This window comes from Syngnathus typhle, linkage group LG2 (assembly GCF_033458585.1).
Source record: "Syngnathus typhle isolate RoL2023-S1 ecotype Sweden linkage group LG2, RoL_Styp_1.0, whole genome shotgun sequence".
Classification (NCBI taxonomy): Eukaryota; Metazoa; Chordata; class Actinopteri; order Syngnathiformes; family Syngnathidae; genus Syngnathus; species Syngnathus typhle.
Window position 1 is genome coordinate 13,213,168 of NC_083739.1, and position 27,022 is coordinate 13,240,189.

The window sequence follows — 27,022 nt, forward strand, 5'->3', positions numbered from 1 at the left end:
TTAAGGATTGCAGTCTGTCATCATCCCAGTGTCCAAGCAGTCTGGCTGCAAATCTGAGCCAATGGCCTGGCACCAGAACTCGAGCTATCGCAAGGCGGTTTAAACGGGGGTAGTTCCCTCGGGCAGAGCCGAACACTTGCGGCTCACCGACCCCGCAGCCCGAGCTCTAATATCTGATCAAGAACCATCTGTTAAGGCGACCAGAGCCTAGGCACGCACCCAGTACCCCTTCCTGCTGACTGACCTCTCCAAGGAGAGCCTGATGGGATATCAAGCGGTTAAGCAGGCTATTAGATTGAGTCTTATTCCAATTCGAAATGCAATACAGACAAATGAACATGACAAAATGCCAAAGATAGGCTCAACTCAATTGTAAAGAAAACCCAAAACATAGCAACAAACAGTAGGCATGTAAAATTCCGGATTATGATACTCTCAAATCAAAGTAAGACCCCATGATTTTAAAATACGACATGAATTCTGAACTGACAAATCAACAAATATAATTCAATTAGCAATACACTCATGTATTTTACTTGGTCATTTCTTGTCCAAAGTGATTTACTGTGAGTAAAAGTACACAAATGCAGCCGGTAATTAAGCGTGTGACAAAAGTGCACTCCTCCTGAAGTTTGATTTGCTCGTACAAGAGTTTTTTTTGCTCCTCGTCGAGTCACACAGGGCCATTTGCCAGCCGTTGATAACAGTTGGCTAATGGCTAATGTGCCACACAAGACTGATGCTGCACTTGCTGTTTTCATTTTGCTGCTGCAGTGCAGTAATTAATCCAACTGAAACCTTTGTGCTCACAAAATAAATGCTTTCCATTTTCATTAATAGATAACTCATTAGTATATAATGAGCAGGAAGACAAAATTCCCTGTCCAAAAGGTAACATGAGTGTGTGTTGCTCTGCTGGTTTGTACATATAGACACTTTGTTGGTCTCCATGGGAGCAGCACTTGTATTTCCAAAAGAAGCGGATACTTGTAGACAAATAATGGAATCTGTTCTTTGATAAAGTCAATCCTTGACATTGATTACCTGAAAACCCACCTTTTCCGCTAAGCAAAATTAATACTTATGTATTTGACTGTTTCCAGGTAAATTAGATCATGTTGATTCATAAATCCAAAAATCGGTCTTTTGTTCCGAGCAACAAAACACATCACCGTACAAAAGTGAGGTAGCCAGATTTAGGAAATGACAGATACCGTGTCACAAATCAATCTTCAGCCATGAATTGTGTGGTCCTTCACATTGCTGACTAGAGTGTAGGTGGTGTGTGATTGACTCCAATGAGTGATTTCGGCTGGGATCTCAGCTGAGTTGGGCTGCGGCACCAAAATGGATTCGTTCTTTCCTTCATTACTCACAAATGTCTTTTGGTTTGTCAAAAACAAGAGTACCAATTACTGTCCATGGAGATCAACGTTACAGTGTGGGAAACACAGAAGTCAGTTCAACTACTCTAGTTAAATCTCTATGTGGACCATTGAAAAGACAAAAAAAGTGTTGAATTATAATTAACTCACTAATTAGCTGATGCTGTTGTTAGCATCTCTCGCTAATAGAGTTGATGCTTATTACTGTGTTCTTCCAAAATAAAAGTGAGAAAGGCTTTGTGTAAGCACCAAAGAGGACTTTTAATTTGGGATCTTCTTACTTTACTACAATCACTTTCTGTGTGATTGTCAGCAGTAATTTGGGCGGTGCTCAGAGGACAACCACTGAAAACGTACACCCTGGTGCTTTAGAGTCTCATAATTTTAAATAGTGCAAAGCTAATTGACCAATTTTTCACGTTTAAATGTGATACTTGTTTATTGGTTTTCTTTGTATCAACTCAGTCATGGTTGATTGTTATTTTAATGGATCATGAATATATGTACATCTCGAGATGACTATGCTTTACTAACTGAGCTTTGCATAGTACGCCGTTTGACTTAATTAGATGTATTCATGATCCACAAAGAAGACACAAAAAAAACATCTGCGGTATATTTATTCTTAGTTTGCAAATTACGTAAAAACTTTTCTATCTCCAGGCATGCTGAAACATTATTTGGCTTCCACGCATCCTTTGGGATGTGCAAACCTGCGTCGACATATGGCCTACTTTACATAATACTCCAAGCCACAAGGGTACTGCCGCGGGCCCAAAGGCAAATCGGGACGTCACTCACACATTCACTTCAAATTAGGCTTTAAATTCATTCACTTTATGCTGCTGATATAGCTGTGAAGTGTGGTGCTTTTAAACTGCAACTAAGAGGAGAAGGAAGTGTTTTGGACCATGGCAATGACATGACAGTTCCTCACATTTTTTTTCTTTCACTAAGGGACTGACTGCATAAGATTTAGCCTTGTCAGAAATGCTTGGCCGTATTTTGTGCCCCTGATGGTGTACGGCTAGATCTATTTGACTGGGCCATGTTGAGTGACACCCATCCATTTATCAAGTACCCTCACGGTCATGGGTTAGCTGAAGCCCTTTCCAGCTAAGAGAGCGAGGGTACACCTTGACCTGTTCGCAATCCCATTTGTTAATCTTGAAATCTAGAAAGAAAAATCTCCCCTGAAAATTTCTAAATCAACATATTTAGATGTTTTTTTTGCAGATTGTACAATAATAATAGTAATAATAATAATTTGTATTATTATTATTATTATTATTATTATTGAAGCATAGCTACTGGCATACACAAGAGTCCTTTCTGTTTTTAATGCAAACTTTTTGTCCATGGGCACAAACACTTCAAAAACTTCAAAACATGCTAGTCTCAACCTGGTATTAGAATACCATGATCAATGTACTGTTCATTATTTTTCTTTCTCACAAACACATATCCCTTAGTTGTTTTAAAAAAAAAATTGCTCTGTATTGTAAAAACAGGGCAGCGATGCATTATTGTCTGCCCAAGAGCACATCCCATGGGCCGGCAATGGATTGTTGGTTTTCTGAAAAAAAAAATAGTCTAAAATGCTTTCCGAAAGGATTTGATTTGCTCTGTCTCAGTGCTCTTCAGCAGTGTCCAAGGGTGCTCGGGGTGAATTGTTTAAGAGATAGAGGTCTGGCCACTCTCGCCTCTCTACTTAAGGCTTGTCTGCCTTGTGTTTTGCTCACGTCCTCCACCTGGTTGCTTCCTTCTGAACATAGAAAAGCCGTTTAGTCTTTTATGCGTGTGGACCTCTCACCTTCTGTATGGTATTTGTTTTAATGTTTATTCAGGCTCAAGTGTAAAATAAGAAAAAAAAATTGCTTTTCCTGTATTTGATGACTGAATTTTGTGTGGATACTACAGCATGATTCATTCATGTGTGTCTTCTCTCTTCTTTCTGCAGGTGCCATTGTGTCATCACAGAAAGGTATGACTCTGGGTTTACATTTTTTGCAAATGATCCAAATGTGTCTTGAATCAATAAGTTTTAGGTCTTTATTGATTTTATGACTTATATTTATTACTTATGGTTTTAATGTCTTCCGTCAAAAGTCATAAAGGATAATGTTAAATCAAGCATGATTATTATTCCAAATATTCCAAGCACAATTCAAAGGTTGTATCAGTACATAGTGCTATAGAGTCAACATATTTTGCGACAAGTGTTTCATGCCCATGACCCCCACCCCACCTCATATACAGACACACACACAGACTGTTTTCCGTCTCCTATATGCGATGATAGGCAGTATATGACACTGTCACACAGGCCTATAAAGGTAAGTGATGTAGGCTGGCCAGGCTGATGAATGTTGAAGGGCCGGCATAGCGTACATCATCCCGTCACCGGTACACTCGCATATATTTCGGAATGAGATAAATAATGCCACACATTATGACAATGAGTGAGTGCTCACTTAAAGTGGCTGCCGTGCATCTATAGCTGGCCCGATTTCTTTTGTCTATTCAACTAAGTCAGAAGTATTTATAAACACTCTCCAAGTCTTGCGGTGTTATTGCTGTGGTGAAAAATATTGTTTGTGTGTCCATACATGACTGACAGACGTGACTTTGATGGAGCTGACGAGACGCGAGACCTCGGGGCAAAGAGTTTGGACAACAACAAATAGAACCGACAAGAGTCTGCTCGCATATGAATTTGATATTTGCAAGCGTATGAATGGTGGATATAGTAGAACATTTGTTCCGGCTGACTTCTCAATCCATCTCAATTAATCTTTATAGATGTCTGTCTCGCAACTGTTCAAAATCTACATTGCTACTTGTTCCTTGTTTGACTGAAGGGCATGTGGCAGTCAGATTTCCAATAACCTTTCCTTCTGTCCCCACCCATAAGATGATTAATACATGAGCTTGTCATAACACGACCTCCTTCGTTAGTTTTGCTGTGCCCCCCTCGCCGTGACAACCCTATCCAACTGCCCCACCCCCCTCTTTGCCACATGAAGTATATTTCTGCCACCTGTGCTGCAAAAACAGTCTCTCTGCGACATCGCACTAATTCCATTTTGAAAATGCCAGCAATAAATTTATCAAATGGACTGAATCGAATCGGAGTCACACGCGCAACCATCCGTCACGGGCTGTCCCCTCGGGGGGCTGTGGGCGTAGTTAAGCCGGCCAAAAAGCTCTGCCAGCGGCGGGAGCAGAAGACTTAGTGTTGAGACTTCCTGTTGAGAAGAAAACCAAATGAATGCACTTAAGGACAAGCATCCGTGCATATGTGCTTGAATGCACATGTTAACTCAAAGGTGCGTGCGGCTGCTCGTGAGTTCATAGAGGTCAGTGTTAATTCTCCAACACGCTCTTGATAGAATATCAGTAAACCACTTGGAATGTTGATGCGCTAGATGAGTAATTGATCAACCACGATCTGAGTTAATGGATTGTTTTGCTGCTTTCTCCTTCTAAATCCCTCTCGAGTCAGCCACTAACTCTGAGCTTCATCCCCTTTGCTGCCTCAGGTTCACACGCTCTATGCCGCGCCCTTCCCCTTCTCATCCTCTGTACTCCAGTTTGACACCTTTGCCTCATGCTCTAAATGCCTTTGTCCCCGCACTGCTTTAGTGTCAGCCTTCTTTGTCTCCGCCTATCTTTTGCTTCTCTCCACTTCACCATTTATCAGTATGCAGGTTAAGCCAGGCATGAGTGAGGGTAAAGAAGCTTAGCGCTAACAGGGCTAATGAAGTCAGATCCTATAATTCCTCTAACGGCTATCAGTGGCGCTACTCTGTCAAGCCTGTAGGCATGTAAGGATCAGATGAAATGCACTGCAGAATTGTGAACAAAAATCAACAAACCATAAAACATGCCTGACATGATACAAAAAGGGAGAGAGAAATGTTGATAAAGAACAATTCCTTATCTATTGTATCAGAGAGAAAATTCCACATTAATACGCCAGTATAAAATGGGAATTTAGCTTTTTCCCAAGTGAAGGATTTGAAAATGAAGGATCGGGATTTCCCCATTTACAAGCAGTAAAAGTGATGAACATGCTGTTAAAGTACAGATATGGGATAAATTCAACAGACTAACGTTAGCATTTTATATCATGTGAGGAGACTAAAGACACTCAAGAGAAACCTGCATATCAACCTGGGTTACCGATGCTACACAACTTTCCAGTTGGCTCGTTTACTCTGGAGAGACACATCGTACTCCTCAGGTAGGCCCATATGTTATAGCCTAAGCTAATTCTTAGTGAACAAACCCTTTGCCGCGCATTAATAATTCATGTGGAAATATTTGAAGAGTAAACTGCATAGACCATTAAAATCTAGACCAGCACAATAGCACAAGGGCATGAATGCAGAACACAGCTTAACTCCACATACAGAAGGTCTGTAGCTACTACAGAAAGATGTTTGTGGTCTCTATGGAAATCAGATGCTCGTTAGGAGAAAGTGGAATTCACGCACAGCCACTGCCACTATCACCTGGCACATTAGCATAGAATTGATGCTAAAGATAACAGTGGCGGGAGGTAATTAGAGTGACAGCTGGTGCAGGGACATGTTGCATTTGTTTGATTGATCTTTTGTCGCTGTTGCTTCCGTGTTCTTCAGACAACTCGAAGATCTGCCTTTGCATTTAGCCAGTAAACACCTAAAGCTGAAATGTTAACAATACCCACGCCCCCTAAATCAACAAATTCCAGCACAGCCACCTTATACAGCAAGTCGTTGTTGTCGTTTGACTTTAATATTTTGCTTTTGATGCATGCAGCGTTTGCTTGTTTTCTGTTCATGGTCTGTGATGTTAAACTGGACAAATATTCCGAAATTATTTTGTTTAATTCCGAAAAACCTCCAATTTTCTCAAAAGCCGACAGTGCGCCTTATAATCAGGTGCGCCTTATGTATGGACCAATATTGAGCCACTACAGCAGGCGTGTCCAAAGTCCGGGCCGCGGACCAAATGTATATATCTTGTATATGGACAAAGTTTTAAAATGGGCCATTCATTGAAGGTGCGCTTTATAATCCGGTGCGCCTTATAGTGCAGAAAACACGGTACTTGTATGTGTGACCCAACAACTCAATAAATCTTTAGTTATCTACCTATTTCAGAAGATTTGTCGGGCAAGGGGTGGGGAGCATATTGAGTTTGCCAATGTGTCTGTGCCCCACAAAATTTGGGAGCGCTTATATTTATCCCACAACCAATTGATAAAAGAGAAGAAATAGACCACCATATTAATCCCAAAGCAAAAGTGAGTGCTTGACCATTACAACAAACTGTCCAATTAATCAAATGTATCATTTTAACACATTTGGTTCATAATAATTCTCCACAACACCATTCTTATACCATGTTATGCTCAATGTATATGAAAGAGCGTTGTAAGGCCTCTTAAACATTTTAGCTTCTACTGATGAGTTCATCCAAGTATATAACGAGACATTAGCATGTAGGTGAATACGAATGTGCCCTCTACATGCTTTAATACTGTTTTGCAGCTCACATCTTTTGAGCATTTCTCATCGATGCTTCCAGCCAGAGGAAGGCAATTAGAGTCATCAGGTTGCGTCTGGGGAGCAGAGAAGCTCTAAGAAACCACAGAAAGGCGAAACAGAAGGATTAGACTGGCTCTATCCTCATCTAGCGCTGCGCTGCCTGCAGGTAGCCAGGATGAGAAGATTCTGGGAATGGGACTGGATGTTCTTATCCCATTAAAAGGCTGTTATCAGTTTTCCTTGGGCACTAAGATTTGAGGTACAATGGTTCTGTGGCGTCTCCCAACCTAATGTTTTCTGTTGTGGTCATATTTATCGGAATCACAGCAAATAATTCTACCCGAACATTACGGCATTATGCTTCAGGGGATTGCAGTCAGATTCTTGTTTCCCCAAGACTGACCTGACCTAAAGATGTTCAGTCCTCGAGGCTGGGGTGAACCTGTGTCACTCTTTCTCTTGGATTTTGCTGTCTAATAAAAAAAAAAAGAGGAGGGTGCCTTGGATGATTTCTTGCGGATGTAAACCACTTCATTCTTTTTAATCATTTCATCAATCTTGGCTGCTAAAAGAGTCAACGGGTGCTTCCGACTACAAATGAAGCGGAAAGCAATTTTCATTCAATCGAAATTTGCAATTTGGTATTAGTCTGAGTTTTATAGGTGACATTGTAACAAATATTTTCCGTCAACAATAATCATAAGTGAGCATGCATTGTAGGTGGCTGAGACAGAAGCGCTGGTTCTGTTAACCAACGTAAACATGTTTGTATGAACGGATAATAATAGTAATTGTTGCCATCTATTTGGTTTTGTTTCAGTCTTCTTCTTTTCGTGTCTTTGAAGTGCTAGTCAGATGACAGTCTCCTTGGGTGCTACTCACTAGTGACATCATCTCACCAATCAAATAGCATTCACATGAACAGTAAATATGGGCGACATGACAGCAGTGGCAGTGCTACAAATTGAATTCAATGTATTCATTGATGAGGTTTTTTTTCTGAATGTCTGAAAAACCAAAGTTCGACCATTGTCACTACTGTAAAAAGATTGTGTTCATGTCCAAGGCACAACTGGGCACTATGAATGCCCCATAAAATAAAAAAATAAAAAATCCCACTTGGTGTTACTCTCATACACTGTTGCTGCAGCCTTCCACACTAATGCTGCACTTGTCAGAGATACTTGACCATGCTTTGGGGCTTTTTATAGGATAGAAGCCAGAGATGTCATACCCTGTTACAAAATAAGGCACCAAATACATGAACTTCTTCTTTCCCCTGGCCACTAGTCCCACTTCTGCCGTGGAAACAGAATCTCCCGCAAAGTGCCGACACTCAGTGTGTAATAACTCAGGGCAAGATAAAGAGCTCCATTCATTAAAATGGCGGCTTTCGTTCACCCCAAAAGTGACCCCCCCCGCCCCCCAGGTTTTCACCTGTTAGAATAATTTGAACGGGAAGAACCAGGCTTTTATTTTTGTACAGTTTATTATCTTTTTGTTTAATTAGAGCCACTGAGGGGCAAATGTTTGAGTGTTGGTGAAGGTAGCAAAAGTGCGTTTACATCAGGGTTCATTCGAGTTTACAAACCCCCGACAATAGTTTTAATGGTTGTGCAAGATTTTTTTTTTTAGCATTTTCTCCATTGAAGTCTTTTGCATCATCCTCTCTAGCACCAAATGCTCTCATGTCTACATTTATTCTTCTTCTGTCAAGAGAGCTCAACATTTATGAGCATGTACATCTTACCCTCTCTGTCTGGACAACCTCTATCGATCGTTATTTCAGGGTATCAAAAAATAAATCAACGCCAAATCTCTCCATGTATGGACAGAGAGCCTCGGTAACATTTCCGAGCCTCTTTGCTACAGCTATGACTGTTATCCTGGATCATTACTTGAATTCCTGTTCTTTCTTCCTATATCCATTGACTCTGTCCTGTTTTTTCAACTTCTCTGCACTGGGCCCACCAAGTCCCCGAGCACTCGGAGACACTGACGCGTGTCGCGATCAACGGTACTCATGGGTAATGTGTAGATCGTTCGTCCTCCGGACAGGTACGTAATAGAAGCAGGAAGACCAAGGAGAAGAGGAACAGTGGGAAATCTCTTGAGGTATGAGAATCAATTACATTGAGACTCACCGGAGCAAAGAAGCAGAACCACTTGCTGTCTTTCTTCGAGGCACTCTTCACCCTTTTCTCCATCTTTTCTATTTCTTGCTGTGTCTTCATTGTCGATCCACCGTCACATAGTGCCTGCAAATATGCACATGGACTTTCCCAGTCACCTGTGAAATGAAGCTTTGGTTAAACGAGCCTGCATGCACTTGATACCTTGGTAACAAAGATGGACTTGTTCATGTCTTTATTGGCATGACCATTTGGCGTAGGTTCCACTTCATAAAGCGAAATGAATCGTTCATGGCTAAATAAAACACAAACGTTTTCGCCTGACACTCCTGAGGGAACCATGCTGTGGTTGACAAGTAATATTAGTCATCAATCATGGCCATGGATGGTCCATCAGACCTCCATCATGTCACTTGTATTCAGTGAATTGATTAAGGAAAGTCTGTGTGTCTCATGGTCTACGGATGGGTTCTTGATTATGATGACAGTTCCATTATGGTTCTACATAATGTCTGCAGCTATTTGCTGCTTTCTATTGTACCTTTTGTGAAAAGAAGAGAGTACAATAGGCAAGGTAGTCTCATTTATATAGCTCATTTCATAGACGAGTTAACTCCATGTTCTTCACATAATTGAAAGTATAATATTTAAAAACATTTAAACAAAGTTGTTTCAGTCATTTTAAAGCCCAGTAAAGCACTTTACTAACATTTTAAAATGACTAAAACAATGAAAAGTGGAAGGACAAGATTGTATAACATGTTTTTCAAGATGCTTTGCAAGACTAATCAGCGAAACAAGGGGGGATGCTCAACTGGATTTATGAAAGCTTTTTCATTTTCGGCTGACTTCATTTATGTTGGCAGCTTATTCCATTTGCGCGCAGCATATCAGCTAAATGCTGCCTCACCGTGTTTAATTAGAACTCTGGGCTCCACTAACTGAGTTTGCAGAGCTAAGAACCCGACTAGATTTATGTTCAATTAGCATTTTTTTTTTATCCAGAACCAAATGTTTTTCAGTTGGATGTCCTGTTATTTGATGCAGACAGTCCATGACTGTTTTTTCCTGGGTGTTGAGACATTCATTTCTTATTAATCTGTTGATCAGGTCTGGCTGTTGACCACTGTCTCATATCTTTTGGCTTTGCTCCCAGTAATTTCCAGATGGGCTACCAGATGATTTATTGCCGTTTTCATAGGCTGCATCCATCCTTGTGGACCTAACTAGCTGTCTGTTAGCTTGCTCCTGTTAACTGTTTTGAGACGTCTATAAAGGGGTTTCATTTCCCGTTTGTACATTTACCTCCACATAAACTTTATGGTGGTGCATTTCATCGCCACGACATTTTCTGAAGTGTGTGGTAGGGGAAAGGGAAGCTGTTGCTTCTAGTCTTGTTTCTAATTGCTGTCTCGTGCTAATTAGCAGGCCATGTTTTTTTGAGAAGGTCATGAAAAATGTTGAAAAACGGATACAACCGAGCGTATTTATATATATTTTTTTAAAATGCCGTCCTGCAGATATAAGCTTCCAGGAGTATTCTCTCAAGGTTTCTTTACAGGGGAAAAAAAAAAAAAAGAAGGAAGCTTATCAGCAGCGGAAAATGCAACGCACGAGGAGGAAGCAGAAATGCTGTGGCAGTTTCAAAATGATGCATGGCTTTATGCTATGCTCCCTTAATTGGCACTATTAATATCGGTTAAAGTTTTAATATCTATTTATTAAAACTTGAACTTTTTGTGTGAGGCCTAATGTGAGAGGCATTAGGGCAGTTAGCTATAAAAAACCTCAAACATAAATAATTAATGCCACCCCTTCATCTAAAAATCCAAGAATTGCTGAAAAGAAGATAGCAAGTCTAATAATAGGACAAATTCAAACTTTTAAGGCACTCCCAATCCATATTTCTGTCATACACATCTCTGGTTCACTGGTACAAAGTCCCCACCGCGCCTACTCATTATAACTTGTGCAACTTGTCAGGGGAAGGCAAGAATTCACAGACTAAATTGCTTGGGTGTAAAGAGTAAACAGTGTGGGGAAAGAATGGGTGGAATCCTCATGTGAACAGCATCTTAATTTCTCTGTATCATTAAAATTCCACCCTCTGTCAAATAATCTGTGGAAAGCTCCCTAAGTGCTGAACAGATAAATATTTTTTTGTTTGAGATTCTCCATCCAGACATCCACCGCTTATTGGAATTAAATATAACTCAAAGATCTGGCTATCAAGAGTTTTAGCTTTGTAGATTTCCACAAGGTTTTGAAGAAATCATCCACCTTCTCAGATGTCTCAGATGTATAAAAACAATAGTTTAAAACAATACAAATGCAAATAAATACTGAGAAAGAGAGACGTATTTAAAATAAGTAACAGCGCTTCCGAAGTCCGTCTATCTAAAAAAAAAATATAATAATAATAATAAAAAATCTTTTTAATACTATGGTCAGTAGATCTGTGTTTAAAGTTATGGAACTTACTTTGAGACTTGGGCATGGATAATGTTAAGGTACTGGAAATTACTTGATAACCTGACAGTTTAAGATATTCTCACAGTGACTCTGAGCATTTTTGCCTGTGTCATTTGTTTGGTTGGTTTATTTATTTGTTTTGACTTTTTTGGGGTGGGGTAATGCATATGTTGTTGTTGATGTTGATGTTTGTAAAATTCGACAAAAACTTGAATTGTTGAACAAAAGTAACAACTGCAATCACACGAATAAAAACCTACAAATTAATGGGGCCTTGAAAACTGAACGGTAATCCGAATCATAATCATTGAACTGGAAAATGATCTTACTAACAAATCAGCAAATTATAAAATGCTTCCTGATTTGTCTCTCTATTTATGTATGTCTTTTTCTATTGTTTTATTATTGTTTTGAATTGTGGTGGAATCATTCCCCCCCACTCCAGAACACTCTTATAGTGATAAAACTTTGTCAACAACTATTAATTGATGAACTCACAATTTCCATCCTACCCCCCTGACCTCCATCCCCATTCTCAGCTGGAGAGCCCGAAATGTAGCTTGTATTTAATATTAACAGTCTGCTGATAAGAGAATTCAGAGCAAGGGTGGGAAGAGGGACACACCGCTGAGTCCTGTGCCCTACTTCTTGCTGTTAATGTCCGGTGGGAATTATTCATCAGCTAACCTGCACTGGCACCCGAGAAGGCCCGCCGTAAGGTGGCAGAGAGCTGTGGCAGAATGCGACTGAGGGAGGAGCCTGGGTCAATCAACATAAATAGCTAATTTTATTTATATATTTTTTGGCACAGCAAGACTGTTTATTATTAATGAGCCTGTCAGATGCTGCTCATATCATTTTGGATGATCTGTCCCAAAATAAGGTTTACCTACATTGAGAATCCAACATGGGTGATTCTTCTTTGTGGTGAATCAGACAGCCGGGGGAGAAGAACAAAAACGTGTTTGTACGCCACCCAAAAGACAGCATGTCTGCCTCTTTCAACTATTTTATAATTTAATCATGAATAACTCACACTTTCACAACACAAAACATATTTATTTGATGGCGCAGCATGATTAAAACATGATTTTTTTTCTTTTTACAAGGGAACACTAATTTTAATTCTTGTAGCTATTAACATATTTGTTTGCAGCTCGCTCACAGCTTAGCGTTCACTTACAGCAGAGGAAAATGTGTAAACCCTCCTGGGGGACACTACTTGTTCCAGTTTAGGTGTTTGTCAAGGCATAAGCATTCACAAATCCTTATAATCTCAACAATTAACCAAGGATTAGGCAATATCTCAGCGATGCATTTTTTTTCTCGCTTTATATGACTGTGGCAACCCAGATGAGATTGCATATTGCCTCTTTAAAATATAATACAAGCTTAGATATGCTAAGTGGGAGATAAAGCTTTATCTGTGTGGCTCTGCTTTCTCTGTCAGGGCGATTGCACAAGTTCTCCCTTTCTTCTCACTTTGGTCGATTCAGAGTTTAAAAGCTTGCTTTCCTAATAGGGTAAAAAAAAATCTTTGTTTCTGTGTGTATGCAATACATCTCTCTGCACCCCAGTTGTGTTTGAAAGTGGACATGGTCAGTGATTCCCCCACCATGACACCTTGGTTCCTCTCCGTGAGTCGTCCATGTTGAGAATGAGTGCGGCGTGCAGCTTTAGAAGGCCGTGCAGCAATTAGAGCTCTGGCGTGTCAGCTTCAGCAAATAAGCTCTCTGCAGCCTCTAGGCATGCTGCGATGGGAAGAGAACAGAGAAAAGACTCCAACTTCAGCCGCTTGTGGAATTCAAATGGATCAACACCCGCTAACCTTAACCCTCTCTTCCACTTCTTCACGTCGGAATCACAGAGTCTTGTGGAGGGAGTGGGTGATGGCCAGTGGCTACGTGTTTATTCATGTGAAGTGTGTGATCTTCTATCTGAATGTTACCACCCAGTGAGGCTAATGGTCCCATTGTTTTCTTCCATTCCAAGCAGCGCGAGCATGACTAACCAACTTTCAGTACATGCAACATTGATTTTTTTTTTTTTGCTTCCTTCGTCTTTGTTCCCATAGCTCCAAATAGTCCTGAACATTGTTTGTCACTTGGCTCGTGATGAATGTTTGAAATATCCTAAGCTTGCACAAAAAAAAAAACCTTATGGACCAGTGTTGTTTTTTTCTGTTCTGCATTTTCTTAGCATTTATCTTAGCAAACAATTTTACCATTAGGTCCAAACGACTTGATCAACTCGTTCAAATGACTTTGCAGTATGTTGGAACAACTTTGCAGTACATTTGAACGACATAGCACAGTGAAAAATGTTTTCTTTCCCGTATGTCTTTGTTACAACTAGTTAAATATGGCTAAGGCATAATAAAGCAAAAAGTTAAAAGATCGACTCCCGATTACAGTTCAGGCAAACTTTCAGCTGTTTTATAGTATTATCAGGCAGAGATGATTTTTCTCAGTTTGAAACTTCCTGACTTCCATTATTCGAGGATGTGAGACACTGCAAGTAATGCCTCATTGGTTTTCCTTATGGACCAGAAATTCATCCAGGCCTAAACACCAAACTAAGGTTTGATATGCCCCTATTAATGTTTCGATTTTATTTTTTCACCCTAATTTATCACTATAATAGTTTGTTTTCTAAAAGTCTTAAGTAAAAATGTTGAGCTGCAGAAAGAAAAGACAGCCAGAAAAATATTGCCTATGGAAGAGAGGATTAAATGATTTCCCCTGCTACCACTCTGGCTTTAAAGAGTAAACATAATAATAATTCCCCATATTGCTGTCTGGGACTTTGCGGATGTCTCGGTCACCCCCCGTATTACTATTTGATGCACAACCTCAACCTGTTTCATGAACTAACTCTGTGCTGTGAACAATTCTAAGACTAGTATTAAAGTTTCATGTCCCAGATTGAGTGATGCCGCTACCATGCAATTTCCAAAGCACACAAAGTGGTCAAAGTAGAGAAGTTTTTATTTGCTGCTCAAGTTGGGAGGGAGGGGAGTCTGGTCACACTCTTAACCTCAAGTTAACCAATTCCACTTGAGAAAATACATCATAATAGAGATGAACATTACATTGTTTTATCACAAAAGATTGTTTAGTAGTTAACTCACTATGAATTCTTGCCAAACGATACAATCAGCTGATGCCGTTCGAATGCAAGCACCAGTCAGTGAATCAAAGTCCATTATCCACAAAAATATGATTGAGAGTCCTGTCAGTAGGGAGGCCAAGGAAAAGTTGCAGGGATAAGCATCATTTAACATTGCCAACTCTTTTGTTTGGTTATCCACATGGCTAGTAGTGATTCTTTATGAAGTCTTTCTACTTTAATGTGAGTCCACATGATTGATTGTGCATATTCTGGTGTTCATGTTATCTCCATCTTCTTCTCCCGGAATGAAATAGCAACCTAAAATATCAATCTCTACTTTTACACTGTCATTTTATTGCATTTTTTTACTCAATGTCTGTACTAAAAAAAAAAAAAAAAATTAAAAGTACATTACTAGTTGCAGGTTTTAACTAAGTGCTGCTCAAGGTTGCTTATCTGTGTCTTCTTCAGCAAGAGTCTTGTTTGTCCTTTAACTTTTCTCTTCTTCCTTTGGCATTAAGGCATGCTGTGAACAGAAGTGGGATTTTGAACTCTCAACCTGTACAACTAATTGGTCTGACAATTCTTCCCACTTCATCCAGCTCCCTGCGGTTTCCCTACCACTGTGCCGAACTCCTTTGTAACGGTGAAATGAAGCGTGCGCTTGCTGTGTTGGTAACCTCTGCCTCTCGCTGTCAATCATGTGTCCCACCTGAACTATTAGTTTCTTTCCCTTTTAACTTCCCATATCGCTACCTTAAAAGCTCATTGTTGCCATCATTAGCCCCCTTGAATACTTTCTCCCACGTCTTTTGGTTTCTTTATAGGTGGCAGAAAATGAAAGGTCGCGGTGAGGTTTTTGCTTCCGGTGTCGCTTGCCTTTGACCTATTTAATGCCCTTGTTAAATGTTTGACGGAAAGAGCAGGGAACAGGGTTAAAAGGGCAGACGATAGTATTTGTCTCATCATCTTTTTTTTTCTATGACATGCTTCAATTTACTGTGACCTGTTTTTTTTTTCCTTTTGAGAATACATTCATACTTGAATAGCTCCAAACACAGTAACGATGTGAAAGGCTGGCGTTTGACAGAGTGAATATCATGGATCAAACACTTTTCATTGGCTTTCTTCGTCTCTTCTCAAAGGAGGAAAATATACCTAGGGATCTTTTCTGCAACCATCTTGCCTATTGATTTTTGTTCCCATTCTTACTTTACAAAGAATAATTGATCCTAGTTTGTACTGCCTATGATCAGTTGCGAATGAGACAAAAGGGAAGTAATAAGGCATACATATTCCAGTCTGAGGTTAAGAACGTAAGCAATAGCTAGAGCGGAGAGCTTTGTATTTTTGAAGACTTGTTTTAATCCGTGAGGGTTTGTGTGTATCTGTGTGCCGACAGTACAGCTGCCTTGAAAACAGTTGGTCCCCGCAAAGTGATCAATGTATTTGCTGTGAGAGAAATTGACTGGAAAAAAAAAAGTCTAGTGAGATGATCTTTGTCCCCAGAAACTTAAAAAGCACTTATATTCTTTGTGATTTAAAATGTGTGTTTTATATCAAGTGGCCATTTTAAGTATGCCGTATTCATGGTGAATGTAGGTTAGCAAGGCTTTGTTGTCGCACACTGAAAAGGCTGAGTTTTCGAATGCTCGAATTTACAGAAGACCACAAAGCCTTTGTAAGTCACCCTGATATTGACATCACATTTGCTCAGGGCTCTGATGATGACCAATCATTAGTATGAGAAGCATGAAAAAGTTTGTTTATGCTTAGCACAAAAATTCTTATCCTCATTTGTGCTGGTGTGCTGCTGTTTATCACAGCTGACTTTACGCCAGAAAGTGTGAACTCCATACAGGAAGTTCAGAATCCAGATATGAAGCTGAGCTCTTAGGCAGTCAGACTAACAATTCACCCACATTGTGGTTAATGAGAAACGGGGGGGGCGGGGGGGATTCCCCATCAGAAGCCCCTTCTCAAGGTTTCTCCTTTTTCCCCCCCACACCCCGGGGTTTAAAGTCACTGTGAGCATGTAGAAGCTCCTTGAGGCTTTTATTTTATTAAATATATTTATCTTGACTTGATGAAAAAAGACTACTACTTAAAGTTTAACTGCTTAATTATGACAAAATACAATAGGGCAAGTAGCAGAAACAGTATAATTTCATTTTTTCATTTAAATATATAATTAAGGTGGTAAAGGATTAGGGCGTGGCCAACAGTTTTCACTCGCGTGGCTCCGTAATTGCCGTTCCCTGATCTGAAGAAAACATACCCAAGCAAACACTGGCCACGAAGTCGAGTTATTGGCCTCTTATCCAAGGCCGATTCACATTTATTTTGCAACTTCTCTACCTTACGCATCCCCAATAACATTTACTGAAGCCAAATTTGGTTAGTTCAGTTTCGGCTTTCCCAGTTCTCAGCTGTTCCATGATTTTTTTTTTTTTGGTAACTCTCACTTGCTGTCATCTGATTGAAGCCTTTGCTAGTGTGATGTGGAACGTGTAACTCTGATTCTGCCGTGTCTCAGGTGGGCGTAGCAATAGGGAGTCTCTAAACATACCCGAGAATACCTCGTGAATGAATAAACATCAAGATGCATGACAGCAGTTGGAACAGTTTTGGAAGTAGCTGAATTTGAAAAGGAAAAAAAAACAACTTTGCACTGTCATGAAGAAATGTATAATACCTCTATTTGCATGCAGTTGCTTATCTTTTCTATCAAAAGAAGCGCGACACAAATGGACCATGCTTTTCCAGATAACAACTACATAATATTTTCCCTCAAAATCTATCTAATCTAGTCTTTATCAACTTCCTCTTCCCTTGCAGCGCCTCCACACTCCTCTTCCCTAGCGCCACTAATCGTCATTCTAACACTGCTAAAATGATTCACGCTTCCGCATGTTGCTGTGAGCTGTGGCTAGAATAAATGTTGAGTCTTTTTGACAGGATCATTATGGCAAAAGCCACAAAAGTTGCACTATATTTGGCACCTGCCCCTGTGTAACAAAAAGAGTTTAATGTGCGGTTGCAAATTGTTCACTGCAGTGTGCCGTTAAGCTGCCCGGCTACATCATCCTTGACGTGGAAAAAATATGTTCTGTCATTTTAGCAGACCATAAATGATGCAGAGAGAAGTTTCTGTTGCAAGCCCCAAATCTCACTGTAAACTTAAACAGAACGTTGTAATTTTGCAAATGCCCGGGACCAATAGCTGTTGAGTTTATATAAATAAATTTGAAATCAATTTTAATACAATTGAAAGTAATAGTAAAATGGAGATGAAAAATGAAAGGACTGCATGATGGTAGTTAAAATGTTTAAAAGAAAGTAGTGGTGCAATATGGACGAAAGTAGGGCTGTCGCTATTGAATATTTATAGAATTGATTATTCAATAGAGTATTTGATTATTCGCCAGATTATCGACTAAACGGATAATCGGATACAATTTCATCTGCCTCAAAGTACATTCAAGACCTATTTTTTCCTATTACAGTTAAACAAGTACTTTTTCTTATTTGGTATTATTTAGTGATTTAAAAAATCAACGTAACACCAAATAATCACACAAGAATTGGTTGTTTTACAAAGTAAAAACAGTTCTTTGCAAATGTCCAATTTTGATGAACCACAAAGGCTAAATCAGTCTGATTTCATGAGGGTATAGAGCAATCAAAGAATTGTTACTTTTGAGAGCCTGAAATCTGGTATTTTGGACACATTTTATTTAAAAAAATTGCTTGAAAAGATTACTCGATTATTAAGATGAGGCTTTGATAATTGATTTCTTGTCGATTAATCAATTAATGCTCACTCTTTACATGAAAGACCCCAAAGAAATATAGGAGGCTTCTTTACAAAGAGTAGAAAAGCAATAGATATTTCATCTCATTTGTACAGTTTTCCATTTAAAATATTTGGTGCCTGTGAAGAACCAAAGACCAAAACCTGTATGCACTGTTTCAATATTATGTGTTCCCAGAAGCCCAACCGTGCTATTGCTCCTTAATGTTTCTGCTGAGAACAGCAGTCAGTGTCAGGCGGTGGATTTTGACATCCTGACACAGCTTGTATATCAAGCCAGCGGCTGTCAGTTCACAGAAAGGAAGACGGGGGACTTGGTATCTCCTTTTGAGGCTTGTCTGTTTGACATCGCTTTCCCTCGCCATCTGACTGAATCATCTGCATCCGCATGCAAATCCAGTATAAATCTGTCATTCACCGCTTTTGTAATGGGCTCTTGTACTTTTGTGTTTGTGTGTGCCCAAAATGGATCAGAGTGAGCCAGGAGGTGTTAAGACTGGTTTATACCCTGAGGAATCCCAATGAAGTATAACTACATGGCTCCCAGCGCTGAAACGTAATTTCCATCTCAAAAAGAAAAAAAATGTATTTGAGGCAAAGGCAGACAGAAGTAATGGCGGACATGTCTGACACGGACTTTCTTCTGACATGCACGTCATTTGAACTATCTGTAACGGACGTCGGTTCGCTGTGTCGACATCGTGCGAGGCAAAAGTTCAAATGCAACGTCTGACATTCTACCCGTGTTAATTGGGAGTTTCCCAGTGACGGTACATACACGGAGCATGCAACACCTGCTCTTTGCTCCTAAGCCTTTAAGAAAAAATCTTAGCATGATCTGGGTAAAATAAAAGGCGCCATCCCCAGTTCAATGATAAAAGATGAGTTTGCTCATGTAGAATAATGACATTTGTCTTTAAAACATTATGACTCATCTTCATTAAAGTATTAATGAAATATTGTGATATTATGTTGGCTTGTTAAAAGGTAGTTGATATATTATACGGAATAAAATTCTAACTCACAGAGCGTACCTGTGCAGACCTAACTGTCTGAGCAAGCCTCATAGCAGATGAAAGCTCCTCCCAGCATCTGACTTCAGTTCTGTGAAGACAGACTACTTGCAAAAATAGTTTTCTTTTGACCCCTACTTTGAGCCAAATATGTCCGATGGGAATGTTTAGCCTTGATAAGGAACTGGCATCACTTCTTAGTTTCCAATTTCATCAAAGGAAGATCTGGAGAGTTTTCAGAAATGTTTGGATAAATATAACTTAGAAAGTGAAATATATTTTCAAGGCAGTTGTCCTTGTCTCACAGCACAAGGAGATAATATCCATCGAGAATTGTCATTCCGATTTTATATACAAAGACTTAGAAACTGCAATATATTTTCAAGGCAATCGTCCTGGTCTCACAACACAAGGAGATAATATCCATCGAGAATTGTTATTCCGACTTGATATATAAATACGGTTGTCCCAATATTTGATCAAGTTATTTGCAACTAACAATCAGGTTCGCGTTAATAAAAGCTCTTTTGAGGGCCTTTCGTTTTATATTATCCTAGTGGGGTGTTTGCGCTGTTGTGGGAGTGAACACAACCAACATGATTTCGAGCCAGTCATTGTCTTTGAATTCAACAATTTCTGTGCATAAGACACTCTAGAACAAAGAACACGTCAGCAAAGTTAGCTAGATTGACTGAAAGATTACTGGCAGGTCCTGGTGTGTTTAGTGCCTCTCCAAACTGTTTTAACACACAAAAATGCTCTACTAAAGCAACACAATATATCCAGCACTGATAAGATTGCAACAGAAACTGTATAAATACTATCGGTTCATTATTCTTTTCAAAAAAAGGATGATTGAGTCTGAAAGGTGGAAGTGTGAACCAGAACAGTTCAAATGAATTAACTATAATGGCCAGCATCTAAAATACAGTGACGGCTGGAAACCATTACTGTAATTTGAACAGAAATTACATTTTACTCACCCTAGGCCTGGCTGCAAATATCAATTAATTTCTCAATGGGTCCGTTGTCTTGCTGTTCCTCTCTTTTTGTTGAAATAATTTTTTATTTTTGCTTTTGAAGCAAAGATTGAAGCAAAATATTCTCTGTTGTCTCGGTATCGGACCACATTATAATTACGTCAGAGAACACAAACAGGACCAATGAAATTTAAAAATGAAAGGGAACCTTCATTTTTAAGCGAGCATCATTCAATTCCTTATCAAGGATGGTACACACAACATTGCAAATTGTATGCTGCATTGCCAAGTCAAGAAAATACAACATAATGAAATGTTGATGATTAAGTACACGTAAACCTTAGAAATGGTCAATGTAAAAAAAATAAAGTAAATCGGCACCTGCACGCACGAGACAAATGCAAACCGTTTAAGATGCACAAAGGATTCCAGAGAATAGGCTATAAGCAATTTTCGGTGTTTAGTTTTAATCCTTGTGTTCATCTTGTTTATTTTCCATTTCTGAACAGCACCTCATCTGCTATAATCTCGCTATAATTGCATTCTGAGGAAAACAGACGTGTACACATCATCGCACACACGAGCGTAAGTCGTTGCACCTGTCTGTGAAAATGTCTCTGCCTGAAGGGCAGGAACAGAAAGGAACAGGGCTGTTTTGCGGATCATATTGTGCGTGCTGTCTGTAAAAGGAATTCCAGCTGCAATGGAGGATGAATCCAGACAGGAGGAAATATTATCCCCACTATCTGAGCCCCCAAGCCAGACTGGACTTAGCTAGCGCACACTGCACCCACAGAGAGAATTTCTTATAGATTTCAGCAACCACGGAGGTCCTTTTGTTTCCGCAGCCATCCTCCTACACACACATAAAGGCTTGTCTATCAGCGTCGTGTCATGTTTCTGGATGTCAGCATTCATCGGGCCAGGGGCCAGAGAAAGACTCCGTGGAGGAATATGCCGTGGCCTGTCAGCACACATGGATCCGTCACTATTGATCTTAGCTCTACGTGACCCAAAAGTACACCTCGGCATCAGTAGCACCTCGTCGTCTTCTATTACCGCAGTCCTTGAAGAGAACAGAATGACAAAGAAAAAGCAGTCTCAGGAGAGTCCGGTGTTTACTCAAAACACTCAATGTGCTTCTTTGAGTATGTATTCCATTCTGCAGATTTCAATTTGCTGTAAAATGATTTGTCCACTTGCTTGTTTTCACAAATTATTAATTGCAATTAAATGTATTATGCAAGTGTTGTGCATTTACATAAAATGTGTTTTGAATAAGAAATGTGAGATTTAATGCATTTTACATGAAGTACTAACTAGACTATTTTTTTATGTTTGTACCATTTTTGCTATCATCTGTGGTTTTCTGCATAGAAAGAATGCTAAACCATGCATTTTTTTTTCCATTGCTATTTGACATAGTTTTTTCCCATTACAATATTGAACCAATTTGCCAACTTTTCCACCTGGAATTTTTTTGCTACATGCGTATGGGTGTCAGCGCTCTTCCTGAGGACATGCACTTGCCAAGTCACAACAGCTTCGCGGCTATAGGATGTCTAAAAGTTTATGTCCAGACCATGAAGTAAATGAGTGAGTCATAAAACATCAATAGTCGTCATTAAATATCCATCACCGGACTGTAACGTGAAGGATCAAGCAGGGGCTGATAAATCAGATGAAACAGTCCATCAACAGCATGCACTTGTTCCTGTTGCATGAATTTAAAGTCTTCCTAAGTGGCCTGCATGGAATTCCAGACGTTTATGATCATAAAACAGCCCATTTGAATCACATTTATGGGTGTGGGGCTGGCCATTTGTTGCCCAAATGTGTTTGGATTATTCACTGTGGACCCATGTGAAATGAATTTCACTCCCCTGGCTTGCAAATCTCTCTGCACAATAAGATCAAAGTAAAAATGGCTCGGTTTACCTTAAGTACTGTATGTGTTTCAAACTGACTCTCATAGTTGATGTAAAGTATGCGGTTGAATGCAAACAGTCTGGCTTTCAAAAGTTAATCATTTTTAGTCACTGAATCACGTCCATTCACTCATTTGTTCTGCTGTAAAATTAAGCGAAGCACATAAATAGCCTTTTAATAAAGCAAGCTATTCTTTAATACTTGATATATAACTTAAAGAATTGTTGGATTCTCTTGAAATTATCTGACATACGTACTGTCTGCGGGAAATAATAAACTGGGCCAGATAAAAGATATGCATCATGATTGTGAAACTTTTTCGTCCGTTCGACTTCATTAATTCTCCTTCAGGTACTGCAATAAGACAGGACTAATAATGTCGTGTGTGCGTGCGTGTGCGCGCGTGTATGTGTGTGTGTGTATGTGTGTGTATGCGTGTAAGTGTGTGTGTGTATGCGTGTATGCGTGTATGTGTGTGTATGTATGTGTGTGTGTGCGTGTACGTGTGTGTGTACGTGTGTACGTGTGTACGTGTGTACGTGTGTACGTGTGTACGTGTGTACGTGTGTACGTGTGTACGTGTGTACGTGTGTACGTGTGTACGTGTGTATGTATGTATGTATGTATGTATGTATGTATGTATGTATGTATGTATACATGCATATCCACACGTGCATGTGTGTGTGTGTGTGTGTATATATATATATATATATATATATATATATATATATATATATGTATGTATATGTATGTATGTACACATACATGTGTGTGTATATATATATATATATATATATATATATACGTTTGACCTGATTTTGAACAACTGTATTTTGTTATTACTCATAGTTTTCTTTTATTATTCATGTCACACTTCTGGGCCACACTTTCGAAGAACCACCCATAAGCCTTTCATGTTGACTTGGGGAAGGTCTTAACAAACTGCAAGTAAATGCTTGCAGCTGTCATTTCACCGCCTCTCCATCTCCAACGAGGATTATTGTCAAAAAAGGATGACCCGGGAGATGCTCAATCTGTGCGTGTACGTGCGTGCACATTAAATATCCCCCATCCAAGTGTGGTTTAATGTGGCAAAATCAAAGTGTATGCGCAACTATGTGTTTAATGTGCTTCAGCCAGTGCTCCCAGCGGTGCGTTTAAAAGCAACGGAGCAGAGGAGAAAGCCCTCGGTGTTGCGCGCTAAGAGTACATGTCGTCTTCAATAAAGGATGACAGTTCACGGCTCTAAGAGTGCATCGAGCTCCCCGTGCAGTCGTACTCGGAACTATTATACGGCACACCGAGCACCTCTTCACAACAGCGCCGGAACATTAGTCCATTCGTGATGTTGTTGTCTGAGAGGAGAGCAAGACGTGCATATTGAGGTTCACATCGTGCTTTCAGCTCCAGTGGGGAAATTGTGTGTTTGCTATTGTTAGTTTGTCAGCCAAGAAGATATAGCAAAAAGGTTCCGAGGAAATTAATGTCAAATGTGAAGCAGAGGTGTTTTTTGAGCTCATGGAGAGTCATTTTTGAGTAGGCTACAGGACACGAAATAATCTGCCTGAAGAAGTCTGGATTGAGTGACAGAGGTGTTTATTGAGCAATATATTTATCAATATTTGTGTCAGTTACATAGTAAAACCCTGTACAGCATCTTACCAAATGTTTTTTAGTATAAGTTAAAAAGGAAACTACAGCCATAAATAAACATTATTCAAATGGGTTGTTTTTCACTTACAGACGTGATGGACGGAGTAAAAGCGGTTGTAAATGTTTCAACTCATTTATTAAACTGAGACTGACAAATATTTAATGATAACTCAGTGTTTTATAACTCACCTGTTCATTTAATTGTCTCAATATAAACCGCTAGGCATCAGCGCTCCTATTTTGTCACCGCTTGGGGAGACTTTTCTTCATGGAAATTTTTTTTTTATCCTACACAACGTAAATCAAACCACAAAATAAAAAATAGGAGATGTTGTAGCCCTGGGTCTATTACAGAAAATAAAATAATACATGCAAATAATAAAATCTAATTTTTTCTTTTATGTCAGATTTGCTGGTCACCTACACTCTTCCAAGAGCTTGATGTTTAGCATTTCTAAGGCAGCACGTTGCATAACAAATGGAGCTCATTAGAAACATCATGTGATTTTTTTCAAACACTAAAATCATTTTCCTTTGATCACTTTCTTAATTTGAATTGGATTACAGAGGATGAGCTTCTTTCTCTGTTTATTTCGCAGGCGAGTTCATATTTCATCAATCCATCAGAAGTCACGAATGAAACAAAAGTTGACGTTTGTAGCTCCGGAGCCGAGTCGAGCATGTCAGATTGTTAATCTGACGGGATGAGCTGTGAAAGTTCTGAAGCGCTCGTTGGCCACGTCTGGACTGGCACGAGCTCACAAATCAACTGTCAGACAGCTCATCTGCATTTTCATTATTATTTTATTACAATTTACGGGAGATGGCTCAATCATAAAAATCGACACGTATTCCAAAAGTTTACATTTCGCCTTTTTTCACCTTGGCAAAACAGAAGCCAGCAAACAAAGTGTGATGTGCACAAGCGGCACTGCTTTTATCTGCCAAGGATAAGGAGACAAGAGTGTCGTTATCGGACCTAGACTGAGATTCATTCCACTTCCTGGAGCCCCATCCTAATCTACTCTTGTTTACTGTGCAGCTCCGATAGCATCTGGAAGCAGACTTAATTGTTCTAGTAATGCCCATGATTCTATTGGCCCTCGAGATGCGGCGCAAGGACGATTCAGGGATAAATGAGAGTACATCTCCTCATTTAATCTCCAGTCACATCGTATAATTGAAGGCGAACAGACTGTGTCATTTAACATCCATCTGCTTACCTATCTTTGAAGATAAGCAGCAGATGGTTGCATTATCTCTTTCAAACTCAAAAAAAAAAAAAAAGGTGCAAGTATTGGTGTACTTCAATGATATTACCATAGAACATGTACGGCGTATATATGTGCCAGATCATCAAAAAAACACAAAGGACAGCAACGCATTGATGGGCCTTTTTTGTTTTGCTTTAGTTTCACTATTAATGTTTTAACAAACAAACGTGGCCAGACTGTTGTAATATGTCATCTTCTCTAAACTTGACGTATTTCTAAAACCATGTTACAGTTACCAGAGATTCAGCAGGACTCTTGATAAGAAAAGAATCATCATCAAAACACAAAAATTAGACGATAATGTAGAATTACAACTAAAAACAAAATCGCTTTTTTGGAACTCTGTGCCTTTAAACTTCCAATCTCCCTTAATCCCCTTCTAGCTGGCTACACGTACTACAGGGGGGCCCTTTGAGCCCTTGTGTGAGCTCATTCTTAATTCATCAGCCTCTCTTTGGACAAGTTTGACTCAATCCTCTGCTGTGCCGCAATGTCCTGCAGGTTTGTCATTGACAACTCTATTCTGAATTGGCAAGTGTCTTCAAACCCTCAGAGGGAATTCAACCCAAGAGTAGCCGAAGGCAAGGTCACATATTGCTAGAAGACAACAAGACCAGAACTTGATTAGTTTAAGCTTTTTATGTGGGCAAGGGAGGGCATCTTTTGAGTTGCCGTGACAATTGTCCACACTAGTCACCATTTAAGTTAATTTATGTTTCTTCACTATGAAATCTGCACAGTTTCTAATTAGACTTGTACTGTAGGCTGACATATCCGTTTAACATTACTGTTGAGGAATTCATGACTATAGAATGCAACAACATCTCTGTAAGAACAATTTTGCTATTTACGACATGACTGCAAGACAGGATGGTACCCACCATTAAAACAAATGTTATTCTGGCAGATTGCAAATGTCATTTCTTTTTATTTCCATCTCTAAAAAAGTGTTGCCAGCCTACCGTTATTTTATTAATCTGTGTGCAGTATTTAGAGGAGTAGAATTCCGGAATTATTTGACTTGGCTCTAATTACAGTGCCAGAGAGGGTCACGGAAAGTAAAAGCAGCAATTTACTGCATCAAGGCAATCCAAATGTACAGTGGAGCTCAGATCAGAGGGGGTCAAGCGTGCAAGATGTGACCGGAGGCTGTCTGACCCTAGATTGGGTCACTGATTCAAGCAACTGAAAAAAAAAAGTAATAGAACTAATGATGGCCCTTTTTGACCCTACGCCTTATAAGTGTGATTGAGTGACACAAATAGTCAGCCATGGTGTTGTTGGAAAACAGCTCCTTAATGAGGAGTCTAATGAAGCAGCAACAGATTTTACAATCTTACTGTGTGCTATTTATCAGTTAGCGATCGACTTGATGAAGCTCAGATTTTTGTGCTTATTTCACAGCATAAAATGTGGATCTTAGATTCTTTCAAATATGACTGCATCATCTATGAAATGCTTGAATCACTTAAAGAGTGGCGCAATAGTCTTATCTCATCTGATGTCGGCATTTCCGTTCCCGCTGTCACTGTTATTGTGCTCTGTTGTTACAGATTTAATTATCTGTTTTCTACGCAACATTTGTTTTCTCTCATCTTTTTAAGTTTTCTTCCCCAAGCCACCCCCTTCTGTCTCCCAGTTGTGAGTATTAAGTGTCCTCCTCGCTGGTTTAGTCGTAACAAAGCATCTGCCCGGTATCCGCCGCACAGCATGGCCGTCAGC

At 39.6% G+C, this 27,022-nt stretch overlaps 1 protein-coding gene across 2 annotated transcripts in view; it reads left to right on the forward strand.

The window, feature by feature from the left end:
- LOC133144914 (cadherin-4-like) overlaps positions 1-27,022 on the forward strand; it is a 150,097-nt gene that overhangs the window by 55,863 nt on the left and 67,212 nt on the right. For both annotated transcript variants that reach the window (XM_061267975.1, XM_061267966.1), the window contains exon 3: positions 3,346-3,369. In XM_061267975.1, coding sequence (XP_061123959.1) covers positions 3,346-3,369 — 24 coding nt within the window. The remainder of the gene's footprint in view (positions 1-3,345; positions 3,370-27,022) is intronic.